General features: G+C 33.8%; 1 protein-coding gene across 6 annotated transcripts in view; it reads left to right on the top strand.

Annotated features, from left to right (window-relative positions):
* Positions 1-14,565, top strand: part of LOC129259327 (syntaxin-binding protein 5-like) — a 122,336-nt gene that overhangs the window by 98,911 nt on the left and 8,860 nt on the right. For 3 of the 6 annotated variants that reach the window (XM_064098657.1, XM_064098655.1, XM_064098656.1), the window contains 4 exons: positions 8,706-9,083; positions 11,777-11,893; positions 12,945-13,067; positions 14,023-14,151. In XM_064098657.1, coding sequence (XP_063954727.1) covers positions 8,706-9,083; positions 11,777-11,893; positions 12,945-13,067; positions 14,023-14,151 — 747 coding nt within the window. The remainder of the gene's footprint in view (positions 1-8,705; positions 9,084-11,776; positions 11,894-12,944; positions 13,068-14,022; positions 14,152-14,565) is intronic. The other 3 variants (XM_064098660.1, XM_064098658.1, XM_064098659.1) reach the window with 1 other exon arrangement.

Raw genomic sequence — 14,565 nt, 5'->3', positions numbered from 1 at the left:
AATAGTCCCCTATTTTTCATTTCACTATTGAAAAGTCTGCTATACTTCCTTTCCTGTATTTTATTTGAATAATCAATTAGATATCATTTCATAAATTGCCTTTTTCATTCAATAATAGTCTGTTTTTCCTTTCCTTTTCTATTTTTTCCTTCAGACTTTTTAGTAGTTATTTTTCATGAAATGCCTCCTTGTTTAAATTAATAGTCCATAATCTTTCCTTTCATTTCCTTTATTTTCCTTTCTTTTGTTTTCTTTCAATTCAAATTTATCAAGTAGATATTATTTATAAAATCATGGTTTTCTTTCCAAAATAGTCTACAATCTCTAATGTTCTTTCTTATTCTGCCTGTTAAGAAAAAAAACTTAAGAAAAAGACCTGTTTCTAAAAGCAGCTTTAGCTCTTAAAAGCCTCTTGTCTATCATAACATTTTTCATCTCGTTTCAAATTTCCGACAAGGAAAATGAAAGATGTTTATGCCTTTGGAACCCTCAAGAACTATTTTCCTTGCTTTGTCATTTCAACTCGCTGAGTAGATATAGCTCATAAAATAGTTTCTTAACCATCGTATCTTTTCACTTCAACATTGCTAGAAATTTTCATATTCACACCTTTCTTATTTGTTCCTTAAGTTTCTCACTTCAATTGCTGCCTTTACGACCTATGACACAGTTTAAACCAAAATTAACTTCTTATATATTCATATTAGATCTTTGAAATGCAGTATACCTCTACTGTGGCCAAAGCATGACTTTTAGCCAATTTACATTTGCATCATGCAAAAATTAACTAAATCTAAAATAATACCTGGCTTCATTTATATTCATATCAAGTCATGCCTCGGGGAAAGATTCTACTGCATATTGCTTGTCGATTTTTAAAGCCTCATTTCCATCATGTTCCAGCTCAGCTAATCCTGAATTGGATTAGCATCATCCCTTTTTCTCAAAACCCTTCTATTCTTGTCTGCATACGGCTGCATTTAATCTGCAAAGGGAATTTCCAAAAGATAGGTATATTCATACTTTATCCGATGCTTAATCTTCAAAAATTGAGACGGAATTAAGAAGAATATCCCATTCCATATTTGGCCTTGATGTATTTTCTCATTCCTTTAAGACTTTTTGAGAAAGTATTGTTTCAGGCTATTTGCCTTTGGAAATTTGTCCCATTATTTTGTTCGGTATGAATATTCATTTACTTAGAAAAGCAATTCCTTTCAAATAATTTTCTAAAAGAATGTCGATAGAGTCTAAAGATTTCTAGATGCCAATTTTAAGCCCCGATGCTAAATGCATCATATTGAAGCTCCCAACAAAATTACCCTAGATCTTTTTTTTCTGAATCTACCCTCCAAAGTTATAAACCTTAAAATTTGTATAAGATTTTGCTAAATTTTGAGTTGATTTTTCAAGTTTTGTGTCAATTGTCAGATGAAATGAAAGATTATATAATCAAACACCTGGTAAGTGAAACAAGGATCTAAAAGCAGATATATGGGTAGAATTCATAATTGAAACATCCAAACTCGAAATACCCCGGTCCTGATAATGTTGCCCATCTTTTCTTTTTGGTATAAAATCACTTAAAGTGTTGGGATCGGAAGGAAATATTAGCTTTCTCTCTTATGCCACCGCGCACCTTATGACTGGTCTGCGACCCGATTTTGGAATAAAACGCAGTAGAATTTGATGTTAATATTTAAACATGGAATATAATACTGCGTAATGTTCTCGACCAACGCATGAATACTTATTTATAAATATGTGGCTATGCTATCACCCTTATAAGAATAAAAGCGTATTTAATAACTAGACGTAATGACGTCATAGCAATCGTATGATTGGCTACGATTTCAAACTAATTTGAAATTTACTCCAAAATAAAGGCTTGCAATCATCCAAAACTGTTATTTTATTATTAGTAGTCTTACAGTTAATTTGAGCCTCAAATAAAAAGAGAAATTTCATTCACATTTTCAGAAAATGAGCAACATTCGTTTTGTTCCAAAATTGGATCGTGGACCAGTCTTAAAGTGTATTCAGAGCTAAATCTGTTAGAGAGGAGTCCTATAGCCTTATTAAGAAAAGATGATAATATTACAGAGATGGGGGTTACATGTTTTGTGCCATTAGACACATAGAAATGCTTTTAAATTACTAGTGTTAGCTCACACATCTGTAGTTAAAAGCAAAATTTACTGAAAAGAAACTTGCCCTCACATAGCTTTATGCGTGGAGCGTCCCCTTTTCCATTTGCACTGCTAGGCACCTGTTAAAAAGGGAGTAGGTACAATTTCTTTTAAAAGTCTTTTGCAGATCCAAACCCATGACCTTTCAGTCGTTCAGACGGTCTAACCTCTAAGCCAATTTTCTGATTCAGTGCTACATGTATCTAGTTGAATGATAACTTGATAACATATGCTAAGCATTTGGCTCGAAGAAATCCTCAATTGGCGTCGTATGTAATATGAAATAAATTAACAGTATTGTTATCCTTGTTCCAAGTCTGATAGCAAATTCCTCAACGGAAAATATCTCTTTGACTGCAAATATTTTTAAAGTGAAAAAAGAATGTTTTCCCCACACATAGGTGGTTATATTTCTGTTGAAGCATCATTTCCCAATAATATCCTCTTATATTTCATATATTGATGGTATGTGGATAGGACAATTCATAGTAGTTTCATGCGCACTTTCTTGATTGATATACATGTACATTCTGTACAATACCTTCTTCCATTCATGAACATTCTCTTTTTTTCATTAAAAGAACCTTATCTTTTTCTTTCCTTTTTACCAAAAATATGTTACTTTTTCTGTTAAAACTTTACTATCCCTTCCAGCATTTCTTTCATGATATTCTCTTCTCCTTACTCAGACTAAAACCGCACTAATTTCGCTTGAATACGCTCAAAGCAAGTAGCCGTCACTTTTAGTCATCTCCGTCATAGCTTAGATTCAAATAAAACGCCTTTGCTACTTACATTTATAGATTTTTAATTCACTTTTACTCCACTGCCTTTCTGATTTTAACATTCTTTCCATACCTGCGTACTAATCTCAAGCTTTGCATTAGAATCTGCCCCCCCATATGTACCCGTCCCCCGTCCCCATAACTGTATCAGTAACAACAAACATGCTCCCTCAATTCAAATATTTATGCATGTACAGTACTCACCGAACTGGACATATATATATTCTACTGTTTAAAACTTCATCGCTTTGCCAGTTTCTTGAAGGTTATTTCAAGTATTTGATGTACCTATATAACTATATATTATTCAATTACATGTACATGTATGCAACAACCTAGCAATGGTTCCCCCGTTATCCTACATATTTATACTTCTATTCTATTTTGTGCATATTTGCCCTTTGTATATTATTAAAATCAAAATTTCCCCAGCCTGTTTTTTTTTGGGGGGGAGGGTCTTTTTACAAAAACATCCCATCAATTATGATAAATTTTAAATTTAGTTAGAATTCAAAGGATTCTCATGGATTAGCCTTGAATTTTACTTTATCCATTTTAAACTTGGTTCATTGACCGTAACAGACATCAAGTTACCCGTTTGTTTGGGGGTTGTTCTTATGTTTGATAAAGTTTACTAAAGAAAAGGTATATATATCACTCGTTTTAAGTCCAAAATACTCAAATATATGTTCCTTTACAAGAACATGATTGATGAAATAGGAATGTAATTTATCAGATAATTATAAGATCACCTGACATATTGAATATTCAATAATGGGCATGTATAAGCCTTGATTATTTATGATACATGTATATCAATTTAGGGTTCAAATTAAAGGAGGGAGGAATGTATCTAAAGTGGCAGTCAAATATTAATGCCAGTTTACACGTATCTATGATAGAATAAACATGAATAAAAGAATAAGGATTATATTTCTTTTCATCAAACCATTAAAAAAATGCATGCTTCGTGTACATATAGGAAACTAGATAGTCTACACCATTTCTGGACTAAAAACCATTTAGAATTTCTTCGGCCATCTCTTCTCTTCCCATTTTCAAAATTCCATCCATCATCCAGTGTTTTCCACTCTCTCGCCCACTTTTAATACGGAGTCCCCCCGGTTGATTTTTTACCCTAATACAGCAACACGTTTGCGAAAGTTCGTTCTTTTACGTAGGGCTTTCTCTCTCAAGAAACCCAGCAAATATGGTATCGTTTCCTCCGTTCAGCAAGATTTGCCTGAGCCTGGGAATGAGGCTAGCATGATGACCTTTGTCCTGCATAAGAGGGCATTGACCTCCCGACCACTGACCTTTGACCTCCATCCCCATTTGACCTCCGATTCCTGTAGAGTATGTATGCTTGCACTGCACTGCTATGAATTTGTGTCTGTCTGTTGTTGTTGTTTTTTCTTGGCTTGTGAATTTGATATGTTGAAATTTCTGTATCTTTTCTACTTAAGATGAAGTTTATATACATGTTTTACTTCAATATATTCTTGAAGATTGGAATTTTCTTACATTTTTACTCTTGTAGTCTTAAACATTCTTTAACATGCCATGTTTTCTCATGATGTACATGTAGCCTAACGCCTTTTAATACCACTATCAGTGAAGTTCTAAAAGAGGAGATATTCCACTGACTCTCTGTTAATATGAAAATAAACAGGAACAATTCACTAGTGCTCTTTTTTCAACTATTGAGGTTTTTTTTTAAACATTTTAAAGGCAAGATACCCTCATCCCCATCCATATTTTTCTGGTATATGAACTTTTCAAAAAGATTTGTTGGTCTTCAAAAGAACTAGATATGAAAATAAAACTTCACTGTAAATTCAGTAAATACTCACACCTGCATTGAATCAAAATGTGGAAAATAAATCCGTCATCTGGACTTTCAAGTTGGAGGAGAGCATGTTTCACGTCCGATTCTGGGGCCCGTAACACAAAACTTAGCAATGATCATAGCACATTTTCCTACGATTGATTGATTCCATTGACTACAATGTACAATCAATCGTGAAAATCAAGCGTACAATCAATCGCTAACCTTTGTGTTACGGGACCCTGGACGCCTCTTCACCCTGTCCGAGTTCATGACGGGATGACAAAATTTATTTTCCATATTGTGATTGATTATTTTCCGGGATCAATCAGAAATGACATCGGCTTATCATACATGTACTTGTACTGCCATTTGATGCTCATTACCAATGCGCCTGTGATATGAAAGGCTTCACATGAAATTACATGGCATAAACAATCTGTTTTCTATTTCCTGGGGGTGGTTTCACGAAGCTGTTCAGTGCTTGATTTTATGACCTACTTGTCTATGAAGTGCCAACATGAGATGCTCAATTCTCTTGATGTTTAATTAAACAAAATGTGACCATATTGTCCGATAATCACAATTTAGATAAGACCTCTTTTTTTGGGGGGGGGGAATATTGTAAAATTATACATTGCTTTAGAATGGTCCCAAACAAATATCAAATCTTAGTCATCATTGGTCATATTTCAAATTTAGTTGAAATTATTTTTTTTTTAATGACTCATTTTGGCTTTCCATAACCAAGTTGTTTATATAAATTCATTCATGACCGTATGAACAGCTTTTAAGAAACACTTCCCATTTTCAAATAATAATGCACTTTTGAATTTATGATGATTTTGAAAAAATCTCCCTTTCATTGTTTTGCAAGATATGATTCTTAAGTGAACACTAAAAGTGATAGACCTGTGCATTGCCTTTATAATGATCCTCACAATTTTTGTGTGATATAACCCAAATGAAATTAAAGAACTTGTGAAACACTATTCTGCCCGCAATTTAAACAAAATATTTGATGTTAACATTTCAAAACATGTCTCAGACACTTCAGATTTATAATGTTCACTTAAGATCATATCTCTTTAAAATATAACAGGTTATTATTTGTGATATAGTATGAAGTTATTTCTTTCTTATCTTAAATATCCATTAAGGATTAGTTATTCCTATTTCCAAAGTGTATTTTAAATGTTTTCTAGTTTGTTTGCAGTTCAATTGCAAAAGGAATAGACAATGATTTTGTTATCTACTTACATCCTTTTGCACCTTACTTCAGATATTGATTTCAAATTATTTTTATGTTTGTTTTTGATCGAATTTGTTTAACAAATTATTGATTTGGTTTGTTTATGTAATACCTTATGCATTGATTTGCTGTTTGGGAAATTTTGACATTAACATTCTTCATGGCATTTAACAAAACTAACTTGTACTAAATTCTATCATATAACTAAATAAAATTCTAACAACAAATACATGCACATGGCTTTGCCTTTTACAATAAACAAAAAGAAAATAAAAGTTAATATAACAGAAGCAAGGCATCATACAATTTATATATGTATGACCATACACTTCATCAACAGTCTGCTTTGTTATTAAAAATTACATTTGTAATCATGTTGTCATGTTGAAGTCTAATTGGCTAGTGAAATACCATTTACCTTTTTCATTCATATCTGTATGTTATAAAACCCACTGCATTCAAGATGAAACTTGTGGTCTAAATATATTTCATTGTTTCGAGGGGAAAAAATTCAGACAAGTGCCAAAAAAAAATAAGGCTAACTATATCATGCACACATCGTAAAATATCACCAATATAAAACATTTACCAAAATACTTCCATGTTTATTTTCTGTTTACTAATACTTAAGAGCTGAAATCATGCTAGCATTTTTGCAAGTCGAAATGTAAGATTTCCCTATTTTATAGTGAATGTCTTAAATAGTGTGCATTACAAAGTTAGGAACATATAAACATGTGGTCCAGTCATTACTGATGAATTGTCATTGTAATGCTAAGAAATGGTGCTATATGACAGAATAATACCCTTTCATTACTACACCAATCTATGGGGAAGTTCCAGAAGAAGGCAATATTGCCAACTATTGCTCACTGCTATTTGAGGTTAGGAGAGGTGCAAAACACAGGTCTTTATTTGCAGCTAAAATACCCTCCATACATGTATGTATTATCTGCTTATGAAGTACATTTACTCCTTTTTCAATAACAGGCAACCCATATAAGTTGAAATGATTAAATAAAATAAGATAAAATTTTATCCTGCTTGGAAATTTAGCTTTTAGCCAGTATGCATTAGTAAATAGCCACATCGCTACATTTGGCTTTGCTCAAATAATTCGAAAAAAAAGATAAAAATTCAATTTCCCTTCATCGATCGACTTATTCATACCTCTCTCTGAAATTTTCAGTAGTTTTTTATAATGAATTCTCCATGAAAATCGACTTGAATTTGTCTAAAAACAAGTACTCATACATAACTTCTGGAAAGTTGCATTTTAATGGATTGAGAATTTAACTTCGCAGCAGGCAAACGCGTTCACCTATTTCACATTATTCCATATCAAAAGTCAGGAATGTATATTCCATAGATTAGTAGTTTTCTATCCCTTCTAAAAATGTGCTATCTGATTTATGATACAGAACTCAAAAATGTATTGTTATCAAAACTCAGAGCTCTGCAATAACGCATCATACAACAGTCTGTCAACTTTTTACGTTGATAACTCCACAAAATAATTATAAGTACATATGTCTGTATAATTATTCGGTTACTTAAATAAACAAATAATTAAAACCTTATGCAGAATACAACCTTTTTGTGTTTGTTATGAAGAAAGTACTACATGTATATTGCATCATGTGCTTTGCCTTTCTCCATCCTTTTTTTATTTCATTTTGATTCCTTTTTTTAAATAATAAGTTACCTCATATTCCTTCTTGCTTGCTTGCTTGATTTAAATCCTTGCATTTTGGCTTTAGTTTGAATTGATTGCTTGCAACTGATTAAAAAGCACAACATGCATTTTGAGCAATATAGATAATTAATGCTTTTAATAGTTTGATTTTTTTTCAGTACTATTTGCATGTGAGATTAACCCTAAGTAGAACTTCTAGAGAACACATTACTTTTATTGATTACTTTGATTTGTAAAAGATATATGATTTGCTGTTTGTATGATAGATAAAACAAAATGAACGTATGACTTAGCCTTGCTATTAAAGTGCATGAAAATCTGTTATCGAAATCTGTTTTGGCTGATGTTTTTCAGACAAAAAAAAAACATATCTGGTGAGATTTGATTCACATTGATAAAATCTGCATATAAGTCCTCAAATGTTTTTCTTTCAAATACAAATATTCTTTCTCAGAACTTCTAGATTAGAAAAAACTTTTTAAAAAGAATTGAAGGTTTCTTCATAATCACTAATTTTCACGATTAAAATCTTTTGGCTTTTATCGATTTTGCTGTGATCACTGCTAACATTTCTTTCAACTTGGTGATACTTGCATTTGTATGTTTTTATTCACTTATTTATATTCTCATTTATACAGTGTTGATTGTCGAGCTTCTACCAATATTTACTACATGGATATATATTTTTTGTTTCCTTCTTTCTTTTCCATCTTTTATTTGGCACCCCACCCCCCTTTTCCTTGCTCATTTCATCACAAACACCAATTCCATTTCCAACACCAAATTTGTCATTCATTCCCCATTCATTAATTGTATCACCTTGTACTTTTATGTGTATGTTTTTGTCTCTTGTTTGGTGATGTTTTATTTGTTTTGTTTTGTGTTGTTTGTTATATTTGATGGTGTTTGTCGATCTTGTCATGTTTGGTATCATATTTGTTCTTTTCCCCTCCAGCTCCCAAAGTCAATGGTGTCAGCCACCCTGAACACCCCGCAGACCCCCATCAAACATCACCTTGCCCCTCTACCCCACCCCAACCTCCCAAACAACCCCCTCCTCGACCCCCTCCACCCCGCCCCCCTCCTCCCAACACATCCCCATCCACCACAACCAGCGAGACCGCACACAAACCTGTCTCCGCCACCAATTCTTTCTCCTCGACCACGACCCGTTCCTCTTCTTCCAATTCCTTATCTTCGAACCCCGCCCTTTCCCAAACCAACCAATCTAGTGGTGACCCGCCCCCTCAGTCCGATGCATGTCACAAAAAGTCATCTGTACCCCGGTTTCGTCTTCTGGTTGAGTCTGTCGTAGCAAGCATAAGTGGCAAGCGTGAGTGTAGCAATATCTCTCTCTTCAACGTGGGTTTATATCTTTAAAGAGTATTGTGGGGGGAGGGCTTAGAGGGAACTGTCATTTTCCCTTCAAATTTCTCAGAGGAGTTCATTTTCACCATTACTCTATTCATATGAAAGGATGGTGAGGAGTTTGAGTTCACTCTTTAAAAAAGGTGCTTTTTAAGATAGTTATTAAGAGGATGCAAAATAATGGTTTCTTTCATGTATATTTTATATTTTCAATTCTATCATTCCAACTCATATTATATATATCTTTTAGACCTGTCAAATAATCTATCAATTTAGAGAAATCAGGTATCTTTTCTTAAGATTGAATACCTGATATTGCATATCTTTTTTGAAGAAAAAATATGAATAAATTGACTTGCTGCTTGCAAAATTAACTTAATTTTTCTAATGATGAAATGAAGTGAGCCCTTAATTTGCCTAATGACGAAATGAAGTGAGCCATGCAAAGATAAATTTTGCCGTGATTTGGGGCATGGTCAATGCAGATTTTGTTAATCAACTTGAAATAATGTATAGTGTAATATGCAAACCTCAGATATATTGTATACTGAAGTGGTTATGATGTGTTGCAATTTTAACCTCCGTTTTTATCAAAAAGAGTGTAGAAACTGATTTATTTGTGACAGAATGACTGAAGTTATAGTTATCAGTATATAGTATTGCCCCATCTTCAAATCAGCATTGCATGAAAATGAATTTAGATGTAGGTAATATGAAATATTTTTGAATTTAGCAAGCAGGCTTGGTTGCAGTGGCATAGTTCTATTTAGAATAATGTTGAGTATATATTGTCGATATCGTGTATGTATTTATATATTCAATGTTTGCATGGAAAGTAATAGTATTTAATCATAGTTTGTATACATTTATTGCAGGCCATATTCAAGGTTGTGGTATTTTCCATAATTTGCATGACTTTCAAATCATAGATTACCAACAAGTATCATTTCTCCCAAAAATATGCAATATTATACAAATAAAGTAGTTTGCAAGTGTGTGAGGATAGTGCCTGTACACAGTGGTTAGTCTTTGCTAGAAGTAATGCATAGGCCCGCAGGGCAAGTGACTAATCGGACAGAAAAAACATTTAATACGAATCAATGAATAAATAGTCACTGCATGAATTCTTAAATGAGAATACATATTCAGAAATATTAGACACTTTAATAAAAGAAGTGAATAGGTAATATTGACATAAACATATTGAGCCATATAGTTACCCAACAACACATCCCACTGCTGTCATCAAAATGAGGTAAAGAGTTGTTCAGTCTCATAGTCTCAGTTACCCAACAAGACATATCCCACTGCTGCCACCAAAATGAGATAGAGAGTTGTTCGGTCTCATACTCTTAGTTACATTACAATAAATATCCCACTGCTGCCACCAAAATGAGATAGAGAGTTGTTCAGTCTCATAGTCTCAGTTACACAACAAGAAATATCCCACTGCTGCCACCAAAATGAGATAGAGAGTTGGTCAGTCTCATAGTCTCAGTTACCCCAAAACACATCCCACGGCTGACGCCAATATGAGATAGACAGTTGTTCAGTTGCATAGTCTCAGTTACACAACAACTATTATCCCACTGCTGCCACCAATATTAGATAGATAGTTGTACAGTCACATAGTCTCTGTTACCCAACAAGACCCATCCCACTGCTGCCACCAAAATGAGATAGAGAGTTGTGACCCAACAACACATATGCCACTACATTAAGTTAGAGAATTGTCATCATGGGATGAAGTAGAAAAAATTAAACTTTGTACAATTTGTTCAAAAAAGCAATCAGAAAAAGATATTTTGAAATGAGTAAATTTCAAAATAGTAGGTACTAGAATTGGTCAAATGGTACTCTCAAATATATCAATTTTGATTGATTGCTCTCATTTCTGCATTCACATGCATCAGATTTATGAGGTAATATATAAAAATGCAATATATAACAAATGAATTATTTTAGAAGTAGTATAAGCATTTGATCAATAATATCAACAAAATATATTATTCATTAAACAAAATTACAATTTAAAAGAATGCAGGAGATAGCTGTCATTACCAATATCTTATTTTCGTAAACTAAACAAGACAAGAAAAATATATCTACAACTCTGCAACATCATTCAATGATATGTGTACATGTAATGTATATTAATCATTTATTTGTTTATTTATATATATAGTATTTAATTTACACATAAACACATATCATAAGTAACACATTAAAATTAAATAGTATTAATTTGTGGAGGGGTCGTTAAAATTCAGAGGTTTGACAAAGATGACCCCTTTTTTATACATGAAATACAGAACAACATGAATTATGTGATTCAGGTGACTTCACACGTCAAATTCTTGGGGGGGAGCATATTGTAAATTTTAAAGGAATATGTGAAAGACAACATTGTTTTATATTGTGAATCAGTTATGTTGGTTTTAGTTAAATATACCACGTCATTCACTTGAACCTGAAACATTTTTTTTTAATTAGACTTCATTAGTTGTTTTTTTATTAGACGTCTTCCGTTGAATAGATCTAAACAAGGACCATTCTTTCGCCTCCAGTTGTTATGATTTGTTTCTCTCCACACATTACACACACACACACGTGCCATCTTGTGTGCTTAGTCTCCTTTCCCCGGTGTTTCATATGCAGATCGTAGTGAGGGCTCATTCACGCGCTCACGGAGCTCCAGCATGTCGAGCCTGGAGAAGGAGACTAGGGAGGGAGTCCAGAATCTTGTATTTTCAGAGTCCTACACAAGAAAAGAAGGTGAGTCCACAGGGTTCCCAGCCAATCGGGGAAAATTATTTTACTTTTTTCCCGTCTGAAAAATCAGGGAATTTGATTAAAAAATACCTCGAATCAGGGGAAAATCCCTAACATGAGAGAAAAATCAGGGAATTTGATTAAAAAATACCTCAAATCAGGGGAAAATCCCTAACATGAGGGAAAAATCAGGGATTTTGATCAACCCAAAAAGTTGAAAGCACGGTAGTCAGTCAGACTCTGTTATATTTTGTTGCATATCTAAACAACATCCATTGAATGACTGGTTGGTTATTGGTGGTACTAATTAGTTTTACATTGTTGTTTTTATTCTGAAAATACATGTAATTCACTGCAACAACTTAGAAAACATGCGAAACTGGGAATGGGTTTAAATAATTATCAGGGAATTTTTAGACTTCAAAAAAATCGGGGAATTTTGTTTTCTTGAAAAGCTGGGAATCCTGGTCCAGGGCCCTGTTTCATAAAACTTGTTATGATAACAAATTAGCAATAACAGTTTAAAGCTGCTGAAATAATTCTGTTTGATTGGCTGATAGCAAAATTGGTATTTACATTGTGCATTTTTTTATCACCACAAGCCTTTATGAAACGTGGCTCTGATTGTACTTTCTTTCAAATAATTTACAAAGATTCAATTATTATGCAGACACTGAAAGCCCGATTTCATGAACCTCACATTGTCAATTAAAAGTGAATCTAACCTGGGTAGTACAAAGGATTTGTATAAAAGGTGAAAGAAAATTAAAGTAAAAGAGAAGGGTAGAAGTTTAAGAGATCGGACCATGAATAAGGAAGTTAATAATAATAAATAAGATCACTAAGGCTATGTAAGTCTCAAATTGGCAATTCAGCAAGTGAATTATGACAAGTGGTAGATAAGTAGTAAGGATAACTCCCATTTGTCTGTCCAAAAAACCTCCAAAAATCAGGATTTTCTGTTTACTCTCCTCTTTCAAACTGACAACCTCACAATTAGAGACCAAAGATCGAACCACTAAACTACATGGCTTCTTTTCTTTTCTTTTTTTAGAATCTGTGACTTGTCCATGTCTATGGGTAGGAACTACTCTAGGTTCAGTGCTTGGTATCGTTGTAAATCTTCCACCTCCTGGTGAACAAAGGCTATCCCAACCGGTCATCGTCACACCAAGTGGTAAGCAAGTCTCCATTCTCGGCACTGAATTCTAGTATAAACCGTAATTATTTTGTTTGCTGTTGCTTGTACATCATGAGCCCAACTTGCGTGTAAGATGTAATCCCAGAATTCCTCCCAAAAGTGTCCAAAATGAATGAAAAACTGACGAAGTCTGTAATGGGACTCATTTTTTAGGATTTGCTTGAAATGAACCATCATGCACCTGAGTCGTCCTTATATTCGTATACTCAAATGTTTGTAGTTTCTGTAATTTACGATCTAACATCAATATGTAGTCATTTTTCATTCTAGCTAACAAAGTCTTCGATATCATAAAATCGGATAAAGCAACAACGCGCCTGTTTGAGACCTCCGGAAACACTTAAAGTACTCTAAAAATTCAAGCGCACATTAAGTTCCGTACTTATTTCCTCTTGCGTTTGGGTGTTGTTTCTTACATGTTGGTTGGTCTCCATATACTGCAAATCATGTCATGTAGTACGTTGCCTGTACCTTCAAGGTCGATGTGTGCGGCAACATGGGACGAGCTCTATCCAGTTTTTTATATCGATGAACAAAATAATTAAATCCCCAAATTGACACCTCTCCCCACTACTTAACATTAACTTGAACTTTCATAGAATTTGATAGAATTTATTGATATAATTTTCTACCGGTGTGTTGGCTCAGTTGGTGGAGCGTCCGTCTCACAACCGGGAGGTCGGGAGTTCAAATCTCGGCCACGTCATACCAAGAGATGTTAAAAGACGGGAGTTGCTGCTACCCTGCTTGGCATTCAACAGCCCAGGGACTGCATCGATCTGGCGCCCGGGCCCACGATCAATTGGGCAAAAAGAATTTTCTGAGTTTTTCTATTTCAGATATCATTTCTACCAAATAAAATATGGATTTTTTTGGTGTGGATTTTCACTTTCATTGTTTTGAATGATTATTCTTGATGGTCTCTTTTTAGGTACTGTATTCAGGCTGAAAGGCTGCACATTACACATAGCCTTCCTAGACTGTAATGGTCTTCAGGTCCCACCAGCATGCGATGTGTGGAGGGACCCCAACAAAGAAACCAGGGAAGGAAGAGATAAAAGTAAGTCATATGTGAACGGACCTTTACTATGAATAATTGTGGCATGGATCAATCAATTTGTTGAGGTTTAATAGAGGGGGATGGGAATGTATGTTCTGACACTTTTGCAACGAAGAGGATTGCAATAAATGGGAAATGCAAGAAGAAAGATGGACATATGTGGACGGATTTGTTCATTAAAATCTGGATGAGAAAAGAAAAGTGCTGAAAAAGATACAATGTGACCTTCCTCTTGTCAGAGTTTATATTGATATTTTATAGATACATCCAGTTGCACTTTTCTAACTATCCATTAATACAATGATCGGGATCAATTTTTTTTCAATATAAAAATGATGTTAATAGCTGATAGACTTTGTTTTCTTTTGGTTTAATCATATCAGTGCCCCAATTTATTGAATAACATGTTTGCAA

The sequence above is a fragment of the Lytechinus pictus genome, chromosome 4 (assembly GCF_037042905.1).
Source record: "Lytechinus pictus isolate F3 Inbred chromosome 4, Lp3.0, whole genome shotgun sequence".
Taxonomy (NCBI): domain Eukaryota; kingdom Metazoa; phylum Echinodermata; class Echinoidea; order Temnopleuroida; family Toxopneustidae; genus Lytechinus; species Lytechinus pictus.
The sequence above is the reverse complement of the archived record's forward strand: the minus strand, read 5'-3'. Positions and strand labels throughout refer to the sequence as shown.